At 45.2% G+C, this 15,895-nt stretch overlaps 2 protein-coding genes across 3 annotated transcripts in view; one reads left to right on the top strand and one right to left on the bottom strand.

Annotated features, from left to right (window-relative positions):
- The window catches only part of Elapor1 (endosome-lysosome associated apoptosis and autophagy regulator 1), a 74,920-nt gene extending 71,913 nt beyond the window's left edge, over window positions 1–3,007 (bottom strand). For both annotated transcript variants that reach the window (XM_032897466.1, XM_032897465.1), the window contains exon 1: window positions 2,798–3,007. In XM_032897466.1, the coding sequence (XP_032753357.1) occupies window positions 2,798–2,950 (153 nt within the window). In that variant the 5' untranslated portion in view covers window positions 2,951–3,007. The remainder of the gene's footprint in view (window positions 1–2,797) is intronic.
- Window positions 3,008–4,023: 1,016 nt separating this feature from the next.
- On the top strand, window positions 4,024–11,275 carry C3H1orf194 (chromosome 3 C1orf194 homolog). Its single transcript, XM_032896658.1, has 5 exons — window positions 4,024–4,177; window positions 9,103–9,219; window positions 10,031–10,146; window positions 10,598–10,722; window positions 11,127–11,275. The coding sequence occupies exons 1-5, from the start codon at window positions 4,097–4,099 to the stop codon at window positions 11,195–11,197; spliced, it is 510 nt and encodes a 169-aa protein (XP_032752549.1). The 5' UTR covers window positions 4,024–4,096; the 3' UTR covers window positions 11,198–11,275.
- Window positions 11,276–15,895: the final 4,620 nt, after the last annotated feature.

The following is a 15,895-nucleotide window of genomic DNA, read 5'->3' as shown; positions in this document are numbered from 1 at the left end:
AAGAGACAGTCTCCCTCGAACTAGATTTTCACCTTTTGGGGTTAGAAACCCCCAAACTCGTTGGATCCGTTCACAGTGTTCAGTGAAGAACTTGCAACAATGGACTCATTCTCTTCCTGATTATTTTGGAGTCAAGGGTGTTCAGAAGTTGTTTGCTCAAGGAGAGTGTAAACAGAGCTTGCTGGTGCCCCAGGCCAAGAGCATGCCTCCAAAGCTATTTCAACATGGCAAGAGGTGGGGGGTCTAGTTAAAGAAGCTGAACCAAGAAGTAGGGGTGAAGTATTTTGTATTTGAGGTCCATTTTTATCTTCCATCTTCAAGACAGTCATCCCTGGGGTTGGTGTTAGCAGGACACCCATTTCACAGCTCCCCAAAGAGTGGAGTGTTCCCTTCCCACTGCCTCTGGCTAACTCCTAAGCAAATATTGGTTGTTTAAACAGGTCTAAAGACAAAATATTCGCACAATGTAAAACTCTTACGTTAATATTCTTCCCTTCCTCTCAACCAAGATGGTGTAAGTGTCCAAGGCCTTCAAGGTCTCATCTGTCACAGTGGACAAAGACCTAATGATCAGTGGCAGTTGTGTGGTAGAATTCTTATCTTCTACAAAGGAAATGGCAGTGTTTAACTCTTGGGCAAGGCAATTAGACCACAGGCCACCAAGGACAGTGAACCAACATTACTGGGAAGCCATTCTGTTCTTGGTTATCTTTAAACTCCATCATGAAGTGGCTTGGTAAAAGTGTACACAGCCAGGGTATCATTGGGACTAGTAAACGTTCTCAAAGGCCCTCTGACTCGGGCCATTTTCAAGGGATCGCTGTTTTGTTCTCCTGTGAGTGTGTTCATGACATGGGTGTGAATATGGGTAAACACATCCCACAGCGTGCACGTGAAGGTCAGAGATGACTGTGGAGCCTGCCTCTCACTACGGAGCTGTGAATGATCTTGGATTTCTGGCCCTGCTGTCCCTACCTCCCAAGTGCCAGAGATTACAGACATGTGTCACGACATCTGGTTTATTCGGTATTGGGGAATCAAACCCGGGGCCTCACGCATGCTAGGCCAGCACTTATCAACTATGCAAAAGGTGAGAGATTTGAAAACAAAAGTCTAGCACTTTAGGAGGAACACCAACTGTCAAACAGTTAAGGTGACAAGAGGTTAAAATAGTCCCCGTAGCTAGGTCCCAGTCATGGGGTGACTTCATTTTTTTAAAAAAATATTTTTTTATTTTATGTATATGAATGCTTGTCTGCATGCATGTGTGTGTACCACATGCAGGCAGTGCCCTCAGAGGCCAAGACTGAGTGTCAAATCCCCTGAAACTGGAATTACAGATGGCTGTGTGCAGCCATATGGGATCTGAGAACTGGATTCAGGTTCTCTACAAAGGCAGCAAGTTCTCTTAACCTCTGAGCCAGAGCCATTTTTTTTTCTTCCTTTGTGGAACATGCTATGTCCTAGAACTCGATTGGTAGTTTAGGCGGGCCTCGAACTCACAGTGATACACCTGCCTCTGCCTCCCAAGTGCTAGGATTAAAGGCATGCACCACCAAGTCTGGTACCCATGGGCCACTCAAATGTTAATGAATCTTTTAGGCAAACATTATTGATATAAAAATCCCACTTGCTTCTTTTGGGATTTGCTATGTTGTAGTCAGGCTAGTGGTTAGGACCCTACATAATAACACTTGTATTTATGGGACTGCACTGGCATTGTCAATAAACATTGGTGACTTACAGGGACTAATTTAACCCCTCAAAACCTTGGCTGGGCTTGATATTTAGCGTCCCTCCTACAGCGCTAGACTTCTGATGTATTTTCAAATCTCTCACATTCTGCATAGATAAATTTTATTCTGCCTTCCCCAATAGAGTTTTTGTAAATATTTCAACGTAGCCTCTACCATATGTTTTTTAAAAGTCACTTAGAGCACAAACCAAACATCGTTATTTCACTAATACAGAAACTAATTTTGCTATTCCTAAGGTCTTGTCATAGGCCCCCCAAAAACAATTTTCCAAAAGCATTTTATTGTTATTGTTAGAAGGCATTCACTACCTACTGCGTGAATTATGTTGATAACATTTTAGAGACACCTTGAAAAAGACTTATGGCATATGTTAACAGAAGTTCAAAGGAAAGAGTGGGAGAAATATGTTAAAGAATTCAAAATCGAGAAAAGGTGTGTCATATGCTAAACACTAAACGAAGTGTGCAAGAGGACAGGCAAAGCGTTCCAACAGGGTCACAGCCAGCAGCTGTGGGCTACTGATGTTAACACAGAGGGCACTTATTAGGATCCTAAGGTCGATATCCTGAGCTTCCCACCCTCAGACTACAGGGCTTCTGACCCCAGTCTACTACTGGTCCCTAACTTTACTTTTATCCCAGTCCCCTCCTTTCCTCTTTCTGTTTAGCTTCTCAGTGTTTTCAACCACTTTTTAGGTAACCCATCTGGAAAGCAACTCCTGTCTTCTTTCTCTTTCTGAGAACTGTCACTCTTTCGGACCTTACTCCTAGAGCCAGAGCTGCTGAGAGCTTGTGAGGGTAGTCTATTTTAGGAGTCCTCCAATGGGCTGGCCTCATCCATGACGATGCCAGCCTGCTTCCCTCCCCCCAACCTCTACTTATTCCTAGAAAAAAAAAAAATTGAACTCTGTGGTCCCTGAAACTGTGACTGGATCTACAAGGTCTCTATTCTGGATCTAAGCTTTTTTTTTTTTTTTCTTTTTTTCTTTTTTTTTTGGTGACCAAAGTGAGATCAGGTCAAGGGGGTGGAGTGGACAGTACCTCTTTGCAGGCGTGAAGCTCGGGTCCGGTTCCCAGGGTCACCTGGAAGATGGTCCCAGCCCAAAGCAACAGCCACAGAAGCCGGGATGTGCGCCTTTCAGTTCTTCCGCCTTCTCTGGCAGAAGGTTGGGGGTTGTGACCAGGCTCAGCCATAGCGCTGTCCTGAGCCAGCGGCAGTAGCGGCTCAGGTGCTGCGGTAGCTGCTTATGCTGGCAGGAGGAGGAAAAAAAAAAAAAAAAAAAAAAAAGAGGAGGAGGTACACAGGGGGGAGGATGCAAGGGGCTGGACTCGCTTCAGTCACCTCCCTGCGGCTACGCCAAGGCCGCCCATCCCTCCTCCCTCGGTCCTCTCCTCCTCCTATCCATGTCGCCTTGACAACCGCATCCTCTTCGCTCAGCGCGGGTGGGGCAAGGACCACGCGCGCCTGTGCCGCTCACCTGCCGGTCTCCATGGCAGCCGCCACCGCTGGCGCGCGGCATGGGAGTGCACGCGCCAGGGTTTGCAAGTAACCGAATAGGCTTGCGTTACGTAAAGCACGCAGTAGAAGAACCTTCAAAACATCTGCAGTGGCTCATTTCGCACCTATTACTCTTCCGGGCCGGGAGGCTATTTCTAAGCTTCTCTTATTTTGTAAACATGGCTTATAAAACGATTGGGGGAAGACAGAGGTCTTCGTCATCTTCCAGGGATCGTCTCCTAGAGTGGCCCCAGCAGTAACTGCAAAATTTAGTTCCATCCTTCCACCCCGCCAAGTCCATTCACGTTTTTACAGCCGTCTCGGTGAGCAACCCTGACGTCTGCATAGTTAAACAGCAAGGAGGGTGACCTAATCGACAATTTTCCAACTAGGACACGTGAGATCTTTGATTTTTTTTTTTTTTTTTTTTGACATTCTCTCACTCTCATTGATTTGAAAATGGGGAAGCTTTTTTTTTAGGTGATGGCGAGAAGGAAACCTTTGGGTCATCTTTTAGTACTTCTTTCGTTAGCTTTTGCAGAAATCCCACGCCGTGGGAAGCCAGCGTTTTCCAACTGAGGCTCCAGATTGCGTATCCAGGTCGCCTTCCCTCTGCATTCACAGCAGTCTCCTCCCATTCTTGGAGACGTCTGTCTTCTTATTGAACCGCCAGGTGGCGCATCTCTCCAAGGGAATACATCTGTCATAACTGGAGGGGCAGTTGCCTAGCAACTAAAAACTGGGCGTTCCAAACAATTGAGACCTGGGATCCTCTTCAAGCCGGGTCGCCCTGTGGCGCACTGGTCCCCAGGGAGTAAACGTGCACCCCTGGGCCTTTAAGCATGCCTCACTCTCAGGAATCTTACCCGAACCCTGCCGTAGGCGACAAAGACACACATTTGGGAAATCTGCTGGCCTCTAAGGTACATTGAGGTTTCCTCAGCAAATTCCCAGTGGGGTCTCCAGCAGATTCTTGGTCACCTAACTCTGGTGAGATCACCAGGTACCCAAGAAATCTTTTTTGCCTGTCTCCTAGGCCCGCTATTTGCGTCTGATAACCTTTTGGAAGTGGTTTTGAGCAGAGGGAACTGAACTCTAATGTAGAAGAACAAGGTCTGTCAAAGCAGTGACGGGGAATATAAATAATGGGAAATATATAATATGATGTAATATAATATAATAGTCTGGGTTGCACCAAGCTACTGTTTTCTCTTCTTTTGGCATCTGTACTCTAAAGACAGATGAGATGTAGAATAGAAGAGAATCTCTGAAAGACAGCAGGTCATACTTCAAACAAGTCTTCGCGATACTTCTGGTTGATGCAAGAACAGATTTGTATATGTGTGTGTTTAACTTAATTATGTTCAGTGGTTAGAAATACAAACCATCTTTTTCCTAGTCTAATTCTTTGGGATATTTGAAGAGAGGCACATTAAAGTGAATTAAATGGTAATGTGAGGGCTGGGGATTTAGCTCAGTGGTAGAGCGCTTGCCTAGTAAACGCAAGGCCCTGGGTTTGGTCCCCAGCTCCGAAAAATAGAAAAAAGAAAAAAAAATGGTAATGTGAGCTTGATAACAACACCAAAGAACTTGCATTTCTTCAGTATTTGTGGCTTATATGCCAGACGCCCTACGAAACACTGAGCCTAAACTTAGATATAGTTACTGTCTGGTTAGCTCAGTAAGGAAGATGGGCCAGCAACTGCGTCATCAGTCACTTAGTGGGTAATACAACTGACCCCAGGATTTGGTGGGTGAAGGGGAGGACCAGGAACTCTAAGTCTGCTTGAGCTATAAGAACCTGTTTACAAACAAACAAACAAACCCACAGACATAACCAAAACCAAAATGTACTTCCCTCAGTGGCACATGCATTCCGCCTGAGAATAGGACCAGGAAGGAGGAGTTTCTCAAAGAAAGTGAGTGACATTTGATGAATTAACTGAGACACATGCAAAGGGTGTGTGTGTGTGTGTGTGTGTGTGTGTGTGTGTGTGTGTGTAGTGAAGAAAGAAAGAAAAACCAGCTATTGGGGTGGGGGGAGGAAGCAGTAGTTACAGATGCATTGGAAGGAGAGACAGAGTGGCCTGTAACTCCAGAAAAGCCAAATGTCAGTGTGAAATAGTGACAAGGACTGATGGATGCTAGAGACCAGACCTTGATGGCTGAGTGCTGTGAGCATTGTGTTAGTGGGCTAGGCGCCATCCCAGAACTGTTGGGACTCACACCCCGCTGTGACATGCTTTTCAGTAAATGTGTGTTAAATGTATACGTATAAGCAAAATGGAGGGCCTACCACCTCGGCTACATCGCTACATCTCGAATTCAAGACGAACCTAGATGATATAAGACACTGTCCCCAACACCAAAACTGGTGACCTATGTGGGTAAACTTGGTCAAGAGAGGATGCTGTTAACATTTATGGGACTGGTCTTACGAGTATCGTATGCTCTGTCCATAAGATTGTTGAAGCTAAGTCACTGCTGCTGGAAGTGTACTTTTGTTATATCCTTGACAACTGTGGATGCTGTGTGAGGCTGCAGTGAAAGTGAAATTAGAGTCTCAAGATAGCTTGCTGTGTTGGGGTTGGGGATTTAGCTCAGTGGTAGAGCGCTTGCCTAGCAAGCACAAGGCCCTGGGTTTGGTCCCCAGCTCCGAAAAAAAGGAGAAAAAAAAAAAAGATAGCTTGCTGTGGGAGTCCTGGACACCCAGAGGAATTGAGTTAGCAGAAGGATGCCAACGCATGTTTACTATGGCTCTGATAATCACAGTCCCCAATTAAAAAAAAAAAAAATAAAAATAGCGTAGGTACCTGTCCATATGAATGGCTAAGTGTTCGAGACATGCACAGCCAAGTATCGTTTAGTCATAAGGAACAGGTATGTTTTCCAGAAGTTGGGTGCATACATAAGGAAGTCGAGGCAGATTCAGAAAGGCAGAGTGGCATGTGTAAAATCTACTCTAGGGTTGGGGATTTAGCTCAGTGGTAGAGCACTTGCCTAGCAAACGCAAGGCCCTGGGGTTGGTTCCCAGCTCAAAAAAAAAAAAAAAAAAGAAAAAAAAAAAAAAAAAAAAAAAATCTACTCTAAAATTAAGCATGTGAGACTGGAGTGGCCAAGTGGTCGAACTTGCCTAGCGTGAGCTGGATAATGAAGCAAGCGGGGACCAAACGTGACACAGAAAGGGGACAGTTTGGAAAAGAAGCGAGAGAGGATAATGGGAGACAAATGTGGTCGGAGTTTTGTGCTGCTCGTAATATCACGATGAAGCCTGCTTCGTCTAGCTAGTGTGGGTGATAATAAAAGATTACATTTTTTTTTAATGTTCGGAGAAACCTATCACGGAATTGGTGACCCATAAGTACAGGCTCTTATGGCTTGAAAAAGAAAAAGAAAGAAATCACACGGAGCAGTGAGCTGATCAGGCTGGGCATGAGACAGAAGCCCCTCGGATCAGCTGGGAGTCGAGTGCAGTAGTCAGCAGAAGTCCTGGAAGAGCAACTGACATCGAAGACAGGTGATAGGACGCGAGTCTGAGGAGGACGCGGCAGACCAGGCAGTGGGATTTGATGGCTGACTCCATATGGGCTAAAGAAAATGGATAAATACAGGACAGACTCCCGGGTTTCTGAGGGTTCAACACACCCTCACTGAGATGGAGCATCCCAAGGAAGTGGGTTTGAAGAGAAAGATGTTGACATCAATTATGTAGATGCTTTGTGGTGCCTGTGAAATCTTTAAATGATTGTGTGGTATGCGGGCCTGAGAAGCTAGGGTTGAAGGTGTGTGCCTGGGAGTTACGCAGCTTATGTGCTGTTTAAAATTGTAGTAGAAAAGCAGCCTATCCCGTGAAGCTGAAAATAAGACATGAGGGACTGGAGAGATGGCTTAGCGGGTAAGAGCATTGACTGCTCTTCTGAGGACCTGGGTTCAACTCCCAGTACCCACCTGGTAGCTCATAAGTGTCTGTAACTCCAGGCTCTGACATCCTCACACAGACGTACGTGCACCAATGCACATTAAATGAAAACAGTTTTAAAATAAAACAAACAGAAAGACGCTCTCTTGAGAAGACTGAGCAGAGAAGGAAGGTGTAACAGCCAGAGACCAGAGTTAAACCGCTTGGCCTCATAGGATGGAGAAGGATTGGTGGGGTTTCGGAGTTTCGGTGCCTGAAGTCTCAGGAACCAAAAAAGATCGGGACTGGAAGGATCTTCCTAGTGGCCACAGAGACCATAGGTCAATAGCCAGTTTCAATGGGCACTGGAAGAGGGGCTAGACCACAAAGGGTTGGAGACAGGAATGGTGAAGAGGGGGAGTTTGTATTTGTTGACCCTTGGAGAAGGGTGTTTCTGTGGAGAAGGTGACAGAGTGGCAGATCCGCCTCCATTAACAGATGGTAGAGAAGGTGGAACCAGATGAGGGGCTGGGAATGGCACTGATGGAAAGGACAGGGAAGGGCTGGGTGTAGAGAAGCTTCCTCCTGAGTGAAGGGACTTCTCCCTGTGATCAAAGGAGAGAGGGTCTGCAGACTGGCATCAGTGTTGATAGTTGGCTTTTTCTGTTTGTTTTTGTTTGTTTTGGACAGTGTTTCTCTGTGTAGCCCTGGCAGACCTAGAACTCATCTGTAGACCAGGCTATCCTCAAGCTCACAGAGATCCTCCTATCTCTGCCTCCTCTCATTTATGTTTATATTCAGCCTTTGATTTTGTTGCTGTTTGGTTTTGGTTTTGAAGACGGGGTTTCTCTATGTAGCCCTGGTTGTCCTGGAACTTGCTATGTAGACCAGGGTGGCTTCTAATTCAGAGATCTGCCTGCCTCTGCTTCCGACTCTGCCTCTGACTCCCAAAGTTGTGCACCACCACCACCACCACTTAGTGAAAGGCAATCTCCTTGTGCCAATAGAGAAGATGTTGAGCCACGTATAGCTTTTCTTTTCTTTCTTTTTTTTTTTTCGGAGCTGGGGACCGAACCCAGGGCCTTGCGGTTGCTAGGCAAGCGCTCTACCACTGAGCTAAATCCCCAACCCCCGTGTATAGCTTTTAAGGAATGTGGCAGAGCCACTCGGAGACACAGCAAAGCAAACCCAGATTTATCTGAGTTAAATCACCCAGCAGTTTGCTACATGGAGAGAGAGAGGAGGCTAGACAGTAGGCTCACTAGAATTGGGTCACTGGTTTGATCAGGCCCCAGTTTTTAAATACACGTGTTAGGTCACTGTACTTGAGGACACCTGCAGTGGTGAAAATATTCATTTTTGTATACAAGAAAAATCAACAGTTTTTCTCACTTACGCCTGTGGCGTTTATAGAACTGGGTGTCCAGTGACCTCTTTTCTGATGTCCCTTTCCTCCTCGAGTTATTCTCCCTTGCGTAATCTTTTTGTCACCTATACAGCACACATTCTTTGTTCCCCATTGCCTCTCATGGAACCCTCCCTGCCCCAGTGAAAATTCTGTCCTCGCAGAGCCTTTTGGTCAAGTTCTTTTCCTGCAGGCCCCAGCTACTACTGCATGGGGACAACTTATGTCATTGGTTCCAGTCCTCCAGCGAGCCATGCACAACCACTTTTCCGTTAATTAGAACTCCAGACTTGGAACTTCTAATCATGACCAGGTCGCTGTTACGCCCAGGTCCCTGAGCCCCTCCTCCTATTTCCAGGATCCCGACCCACTGGTTTCTTGTTTCCCTAGCCCGTTTCTATGATTTCTCACCCAGAAGGCTCAGGGAGCTGCCTCTGCTGCTGTGCCTCTCCATTGCAACGGGACGGAGCACAGGGATGACCGTGGCCCACACTGCATCAGCATGGTGTCTGGTAACTGGGTCCTGCATGTGATTTCTCTTGCAGAAATCGACTTTTAAGAACCCAACCCACCTCGTGCAGCAGCAGGACACCTGGAATCGGCTCAGCTCGACTTCTACAGCCACATCCATAAGGCGAGACGCCTACTTTTATGATCCGAAGGTACTTAGCATTGTAATATGAAATACTACTTCTTTTTGCATCTACTTAGGCCTTAATAAATTTATTTTCTTTTTTGTTTGTTTGTTTATCTGTTTTTAAGATAGAGCTTTGTTACATAGCCAAAGCTGACCTTAAACTTAGTATTTAGCCCAGACTGGCCTGGAACTCTCAATCCCTCTTGTTTTAGCCTCCTAAATCCTGGGATTACAGGCATATGCTAGCACACCTGGCATTCATATCCGTTTCTAAAGATAGTATCAGGAAAGCCTCAGTATCTTTCCTTTTGTTCCCAATTCAAGATCTTACCATCCAAAACCAACCTATTAAGTCACAAGGCTTGGTCCAGATCATTTTTTATCAAAATTCTTCTCACACACTGTATCAAATCAAAAGGCTGCTCCAGGCTGTGGTGGTGCACACTTTGAATCCCAGCACTTGGGAGGCAGAGGCAAGCAGATCTCTCTCTGAATTAGAAGCCAGCCTGGTCTCCAGAGCAAGCTCCAGCACAGCCAGGGCTACACAGAGACACCCTGTCTCAAAAAACAAAAACAAGCCAACGGAAAAAACCTTCAAAGGGTGAATATAACTGTAAATGAGGTAGGGTTGATTAAACCCAAATCAAAGACAATTTTCCACGTCACCAGTAACACAGCCGTAAAGGAAAAAAGACTCTTTCTATTGAGGAGAAGTCTGATCATTTGCAGTGTGGGGTTAAGAGCTCCCTCTGATCTGAATACAATAGCTGGATACAATCTGAGGAGTCAGGCACAGAGCAGCCAGGTTAACTGTGGGAGGACTGATTCCTCTACAGATACCAAAGGATGATCTGGATTTCCGCTTAGCCGCCTTGTATGACCACCACACTGGGGCATTCAAGAACAAAACTGACATACTGTTACACCAGGAGACCATTGAGGATATGCAGGGGTGAGTGATGGAAACAAAGCCCCTCCACCCTAAGGATGTAAGCATCGATTGCATAAGGCAAGAACGACAACTGGTGCTGTGAACAAGCCCATAGTTGTTTATTTTGAGTTTTTTTTTGTTTTGTTTTTATCTGCAACATAGTTTGTTGTTCGTCTTTGTTTTAACTGTGCTGGGGCCTGAACCTAGGGTCTCATGCATGCTAGACAAGTGCCCTACCGCCGAGCTACATCCCTCAGCCCTCATTTCTGTATTTCATTTTTAAAATATGAGCAGAAGTCCTATCTCCATAGTTCACCTCCATCCAGGTAAGTTCGTGTAGCTAAACAAACACTGCTTTGATCATTCTAGAAGAGCGACGGGGGCCCTGAGGTCTTATGAAATCATGCTTTCCTCTCACCAGCTCCTTTCTGATTGGCTCTCTCTCCTCTGCTCTCTTTCCACCGTTGTCTAGAACCAAACTCCAGTTTCCTGGAGAATGTTTCCACTCTCCTTCAGCCCCCATCACTTCCCGGACTACAATCAGGCACTGGATCAACCCTAAGAAAGAATCCATCCATAGCATTCAGGGATCCATAGGTGAGGATTAGATGATGGGTGGGCTCATGGTGGGGGTGATGGGTGGGAGGGGCTGGCTAGAGGATGGCGGGGATCAGAGGCTCGTGGTTACTGGCCAATAGGAAAGATCAGAGACTATAGAGGGTGGGAATTATCGATTAAGTTGTCACCTACCAGACTAATACTAGATGATCTGCTGATAGTAGAACTGGAGGATTCTATCTTTAGATTAATTCTAGGAAGGCACTGGACATGAATGTGAGAGTGAAGACCTTGGTTCATTTCCATTGGTCCATCATATCTCAGTTTTCTACTTTTACAAGAATTTTCTCATAGTATTGATAAATGCATCGATTACAGGATTAAAAGGGGGCTGGGGCAAAGGGTCTGAAATTCCAGCTCACCCCGTTCTCTTTTCTTCACAGTGTCCCCTCACACGGCGGCTACTAATGGAGGTTACTCCCGAAAAAATGATGGTGGCTTCTTCTCCACCTAGTGGTGACAACTGGGCTAATTTCGCCATGGTGGAACATGCAGTCACCCATCTTCATTAAATAGGTTTGTTCAAGATGAAGCCCGATGTGTCTGCTGCCTAGGACATTTTTGAAAATTCCCCAATTCTAGACACTAGTCCTGTTGGGCAAATTTGTGCCTTGGAAAGTCTTTTTGCCAGACGTAAGGGTTTAGGACAGAACCGCACTGGTTTGGACACAAGTATTTAGTGTACAAGTTTAGTGTATAACTAAAGTCACAGCTACACAGAGCCACATCGGTGCACTGGGCACTAAGAGTCAGGGACACAGGAAACAGAATAGCCTGTTTTCTTTCTTTCTTTCTTTTTTTTTCATCTTTATTAACTTGAGTATTTCTTATTTACATTTCGATTGTTATTCCCCTTCCCGGTTTCTGGGCCAACATCCCCCTAACCCCTCCACCTCCCCTTCTATATGGGTGTTCCCCTCCCCATCCTCCCCCCATTACCACCCTCCCCCCAACAATCACGTTCACTGGGGGTTCAGCCTTGGCAGGACCAAGGTCTTCCCCTTCCACTGGTGCTCTTACTACAGAATAGCCTGTTTTCTTAACAAGCAAGTTATCACTATGATACTCCACACTCCACAGCTAATGTCACATTATCAGCCTCTTGGGTTTAGTCATCTGCTTCTTTCTCTTTGAGGGTTCGTTTCCCTGGCCCTACTCCTTGCCATCGTTCAGTCTCTGACTCTGCCACTTCCTGGAACTCAACCGTCTTCTCTGTGTTAATTTTGCCTGTGGCATGTAGACCTGATTCTCATAAACGTCATTCAAAAACTCGGTGTTTGGATTTCAAAGTCCCTAAAATTTGATGCAGTAACATGGTTCCTAATCTTATAAGTTATGGGGTTGGTGGATGGCTCAGTGGGTAGTGTTTGCTGTGCAAGCATGAGGACTTGAGGTTTATATCCCCAGCACATCTGTTATTCTGGGGTTATGAGACAGGGATGAGGGGACAAAGGATGATCCTAGGGGTTCTCTGGCCAGTCTGGCTGAATTAACTGAGTTGCAGGCTCTGTGAGAGACCCAGTCTCAAGCAAACAAACAAATAAACAAAGATATGATAAATCAGACAGATAGATGAGGACACCCAACTTCAACCTCCGGCCTCCACTGGTGCACACACAGAGGCATGTGAATCTGCACAAATATGCACAAAAATAAAAACACTTAAAAATTAAGAGGCACTGATAAGAACCTGTGTCAAAAAACGATTGGGCAAAAAATGGTCCAATGACCTTTTGGAGATCGCACTATAAGGTATGGAGATGGTATATAGCTTTAATCCCAGCACTCAACAGGTAGAGACAGAGGACTTGCTCATCCAAAGCCAGTCTGAGTTACATAAACATCGTTTCAAAATATTTAAACAAAAAGTATTGGACTATAAAGTCCCATTGCTAATTAAGTCTGACAGCATTGCTTCATGTATAACTTAAATACAAAGGGGGTTCTTCCAGGAACTGAGGTGTCCCTTTATATTGAAACTTTCCAGTCTCCTCAGATAGTATCCGCTGCCATGTGGCAATATGACGTTTCCACACTTGGGAGGCTGAGGCAGGAATATCAGGAATTCATGGTCATCCTTGGCTATATAGTGAGTTCGAGGCCAGTCTGAGATATTGTGTATGATGCACTGTCTAAATAAAATCTTAACATTATTCTAAAAATGTGAACAAAAAGTGATTCTTACAATTTCATTTCTCAGGGCAGCATTAGCCTGATATCAAAACCAGATAAAGACACACATATACTTACACACTTGTACACACTCAGAAAACTCAGTTATACATACACATCTACAATGCTCTCACACATATACACACTTTCACATTGAGACACTTATGCACAGTTACATACATATCACACACACACACACACACACACACACAATTAAGAACTTTTTTTTTTAAATCAGGAAAAGGAAAGGCCTATATTTGTAATAATGCTATGGTGGCTTGAATAAAGACAGGCTGGGGTTAAAGGTGGGCACCATCTCTTCCAGGCTGGGGTTAAAGGTGGGCACCATCTCTTCCAGGCTGGGGTTAAAGGTGGGCACCATCTCTTTTGGCTAGGCTCATATTTGCATGTTTCCCAGTTGAGGAACTGTTCTGAAAGGATTAGGAGGTGTGGCCTTGTTGAAGGAGGCGTGTCCCTGGGGGTGGCTTTGAGGTTTCGAAAGCCCACACCAGGCCCAGTCTCATCTCTTTCTCTGCTTCTAACTGGAGTATCTGATGTAGCTCTCAGCTATGCTCCAGCACCATGCCTGCTGCTGCCATGCTCCTTGCCGTGATGGTCATTGACACCCTCTGAAACTTCAAGCGATATTTCGATTAAATGTTTTCTTTAAAAAGTTGCCTGGGTCATGGTGTCTCTTCACAGCAGTGGAACAGTAATTAAGACAAACATAGATGTAAAACTCAGCAAGGTACTAACCAAGCCCAATGGCTCATCAAAAGGATTATTTTCTGTGATCAAATGAGGTTCATACCAAGGACGATAGTTCAATATTTAAAACCAATAGACGGGAAACAGTATGTTAACAGACTGAAAGGTAAAACCCACTTAATCATCTCACCAGATGGGAAAAGGCATTTGATAAAATCCAACATCCCCGGTCTGGAGAGGTGGCTCAGTGGCTGAGACTGCTCTTCCCAGAGGTCCTGAGTTGAAGTCCCAGCAACCACATGGTGGCTCACAACCATCTGTAATGAGATCTGGTGTGTCTGAAGACAGCTACAGTGTACCCATATAAATAAAATAATTTTTTTCTAAAAATCCAGCTTCCCCTCAGGATAAAAATGGAAGATGTCCTGGCTGGTTTTATGTCGACTTCATACAAGCTGGAGTAATCTTTAAGGTAGAAACTTCAACTGAGAAAATGCCTCCATAAAACCCAGCTATAAGATGGTTTTTCTTAATGATTGATGGATGAGGGCTCTGCCCGTGATGGGTATCCTAGGTGGCTCTATCCCTGGACTATGGTTCTAGAAGAAAGCAGGCTGAGCAAGCCCCGAGAGCAAGGCAGTAAGCAGCCTCCCTCCATGGCCTCTGCATCAGCTCTTGACTCCAGGATCCTGCCCTGCTTGAGCTCCAGTCCTGACTTCTTTCAGTGATGAACAGTGCAGTGGAGGTGTAAACTGAATAAACCTTTCCTTCCCAAGTTGCTTCAGTCAAGGTGTTTTGTCACAGCAATAGTGACTCTAAGACAACGGATATGACCCCAACATTGAACTCCTGTAGCACAAGCCCGCTCTCAGTATTTACCAAATAGGAGACATCTGAAAACTTTCCCTCTAGATCTTGGACTAGGGAAGGACGTCCACTTTCACCATTTATATTTAGTACGATGCTGACATCCTAGCAAGAGAAAGCCAGGAGGAATGAAGCATCCAAACTGGGTGGTGTCAGGGTGGGTGGGAGGAAACCCAACTGTCACTGGATGCAAAAACACAGGATTCTTTTTTCGTTGTTTTGTTGCTGTTCGTGATAGGGTTTCTTTGTGTATCCCTGGCTGTCCTGGAACTTGCTCTGTAAACCAGAATGGCCTCAAACTCAGAGATCTGCCTGCCTTTGCCTCTCAAGTGCTGGGATCAAAGGCATGTACCACTACCACCCAGCAAATGTATGATCTTATGGGTAGAACACATCAGAGATTTTACCAAAATCTATTAAGTTCAATATAGTTTCAGGATAAAAATCAACATGTGAGTAAACCAGCTACTCAGGAGACTGAGACAGAAGAATTATAAATTCAAGGCTTTCCTGGGTTATTGAGTGAGTTCAGGCTAGCCTGGGCATTTTAAAAGCCTGTCTCAAAATAAAAAGGGTTGGGATATACCTCAATGATAGAACAACTGTCTGGTATATACAAAGCTCTGGGTTGAACTTTAGTAAGCGGGGGAGGTTGGGGGAGTAGCAGTTCTGTGTACCGATAGGAAATTGCGTGAACAAGAAATCAAGAAAGCAATCCCATTTGTGATAAATGTGAACCACGATGATGTGAATGCTCTCTATTGAGAAAACTGTAAACACTGAGACACTGCAAAGGACAGACACACACACAGACATCTTGTGTTCATGCACTGAAAGAATCAGTACTGTTAAAGTGTCCAAAGCATTCTACAGAGTCTATGCAATCCTTATCAAAACACTAATGACATTCTTCAGAGACCTAGGAAAGACAGTGTTATGATTCACATGGAACTACAAAAAACAAAACAAAACAAAACGAAACAAAAACCTTCAAATAAGGCTGAGGAGAGGTCCCAGTAGCAAGCTGCTTTGCAAAACCAAGGACCTGACTTCAACTCCAGAACTCACATTCAAAAAGGCTGAGCAGGGGCCCTGGGAAGATGGTTCAGTGGTTAAGGGCAGTGACTGCTCTCCCAGGGAGGACCGGGCTTTGATGCACAGCACTCACATGGTAGCTAACAGTTGTAACTCCAGTTCCAGGGTAGCTGATACCCTCTGGACTCGGTAGACATCACATACATGTGGCACACAGACATATGTGCAGGCAAAACACTCATACACATAAAAATAAATTTCAAACAAATAAGTGTGGAGGTGCATGCTTTTTATCCCATAACTGGGGAGCAGAAGCAGGTGATCTCTGAGTCCGAGGACAGCCTGGGTCTACAGAGTGAGTACCAGGACA

This window comes from Rattus rattus, chromosome 3 (genome assembly GCF_011064425.1).
Source record: "Rattus rattus isolate New Zealand chromosome 3, Rrattus_CSIRO_v1, whole genome shotgun sequence".
Taxonomy (NCBI): domain Eukaryota; kingdom Metazoa; phylum Chordata; class Mammalia; order Rodentia; family Muridae; genus Rattus; species Rattus rattus.
This window is presented reverse-complemented; position numbering and strand designations above follow the sequence as displayed.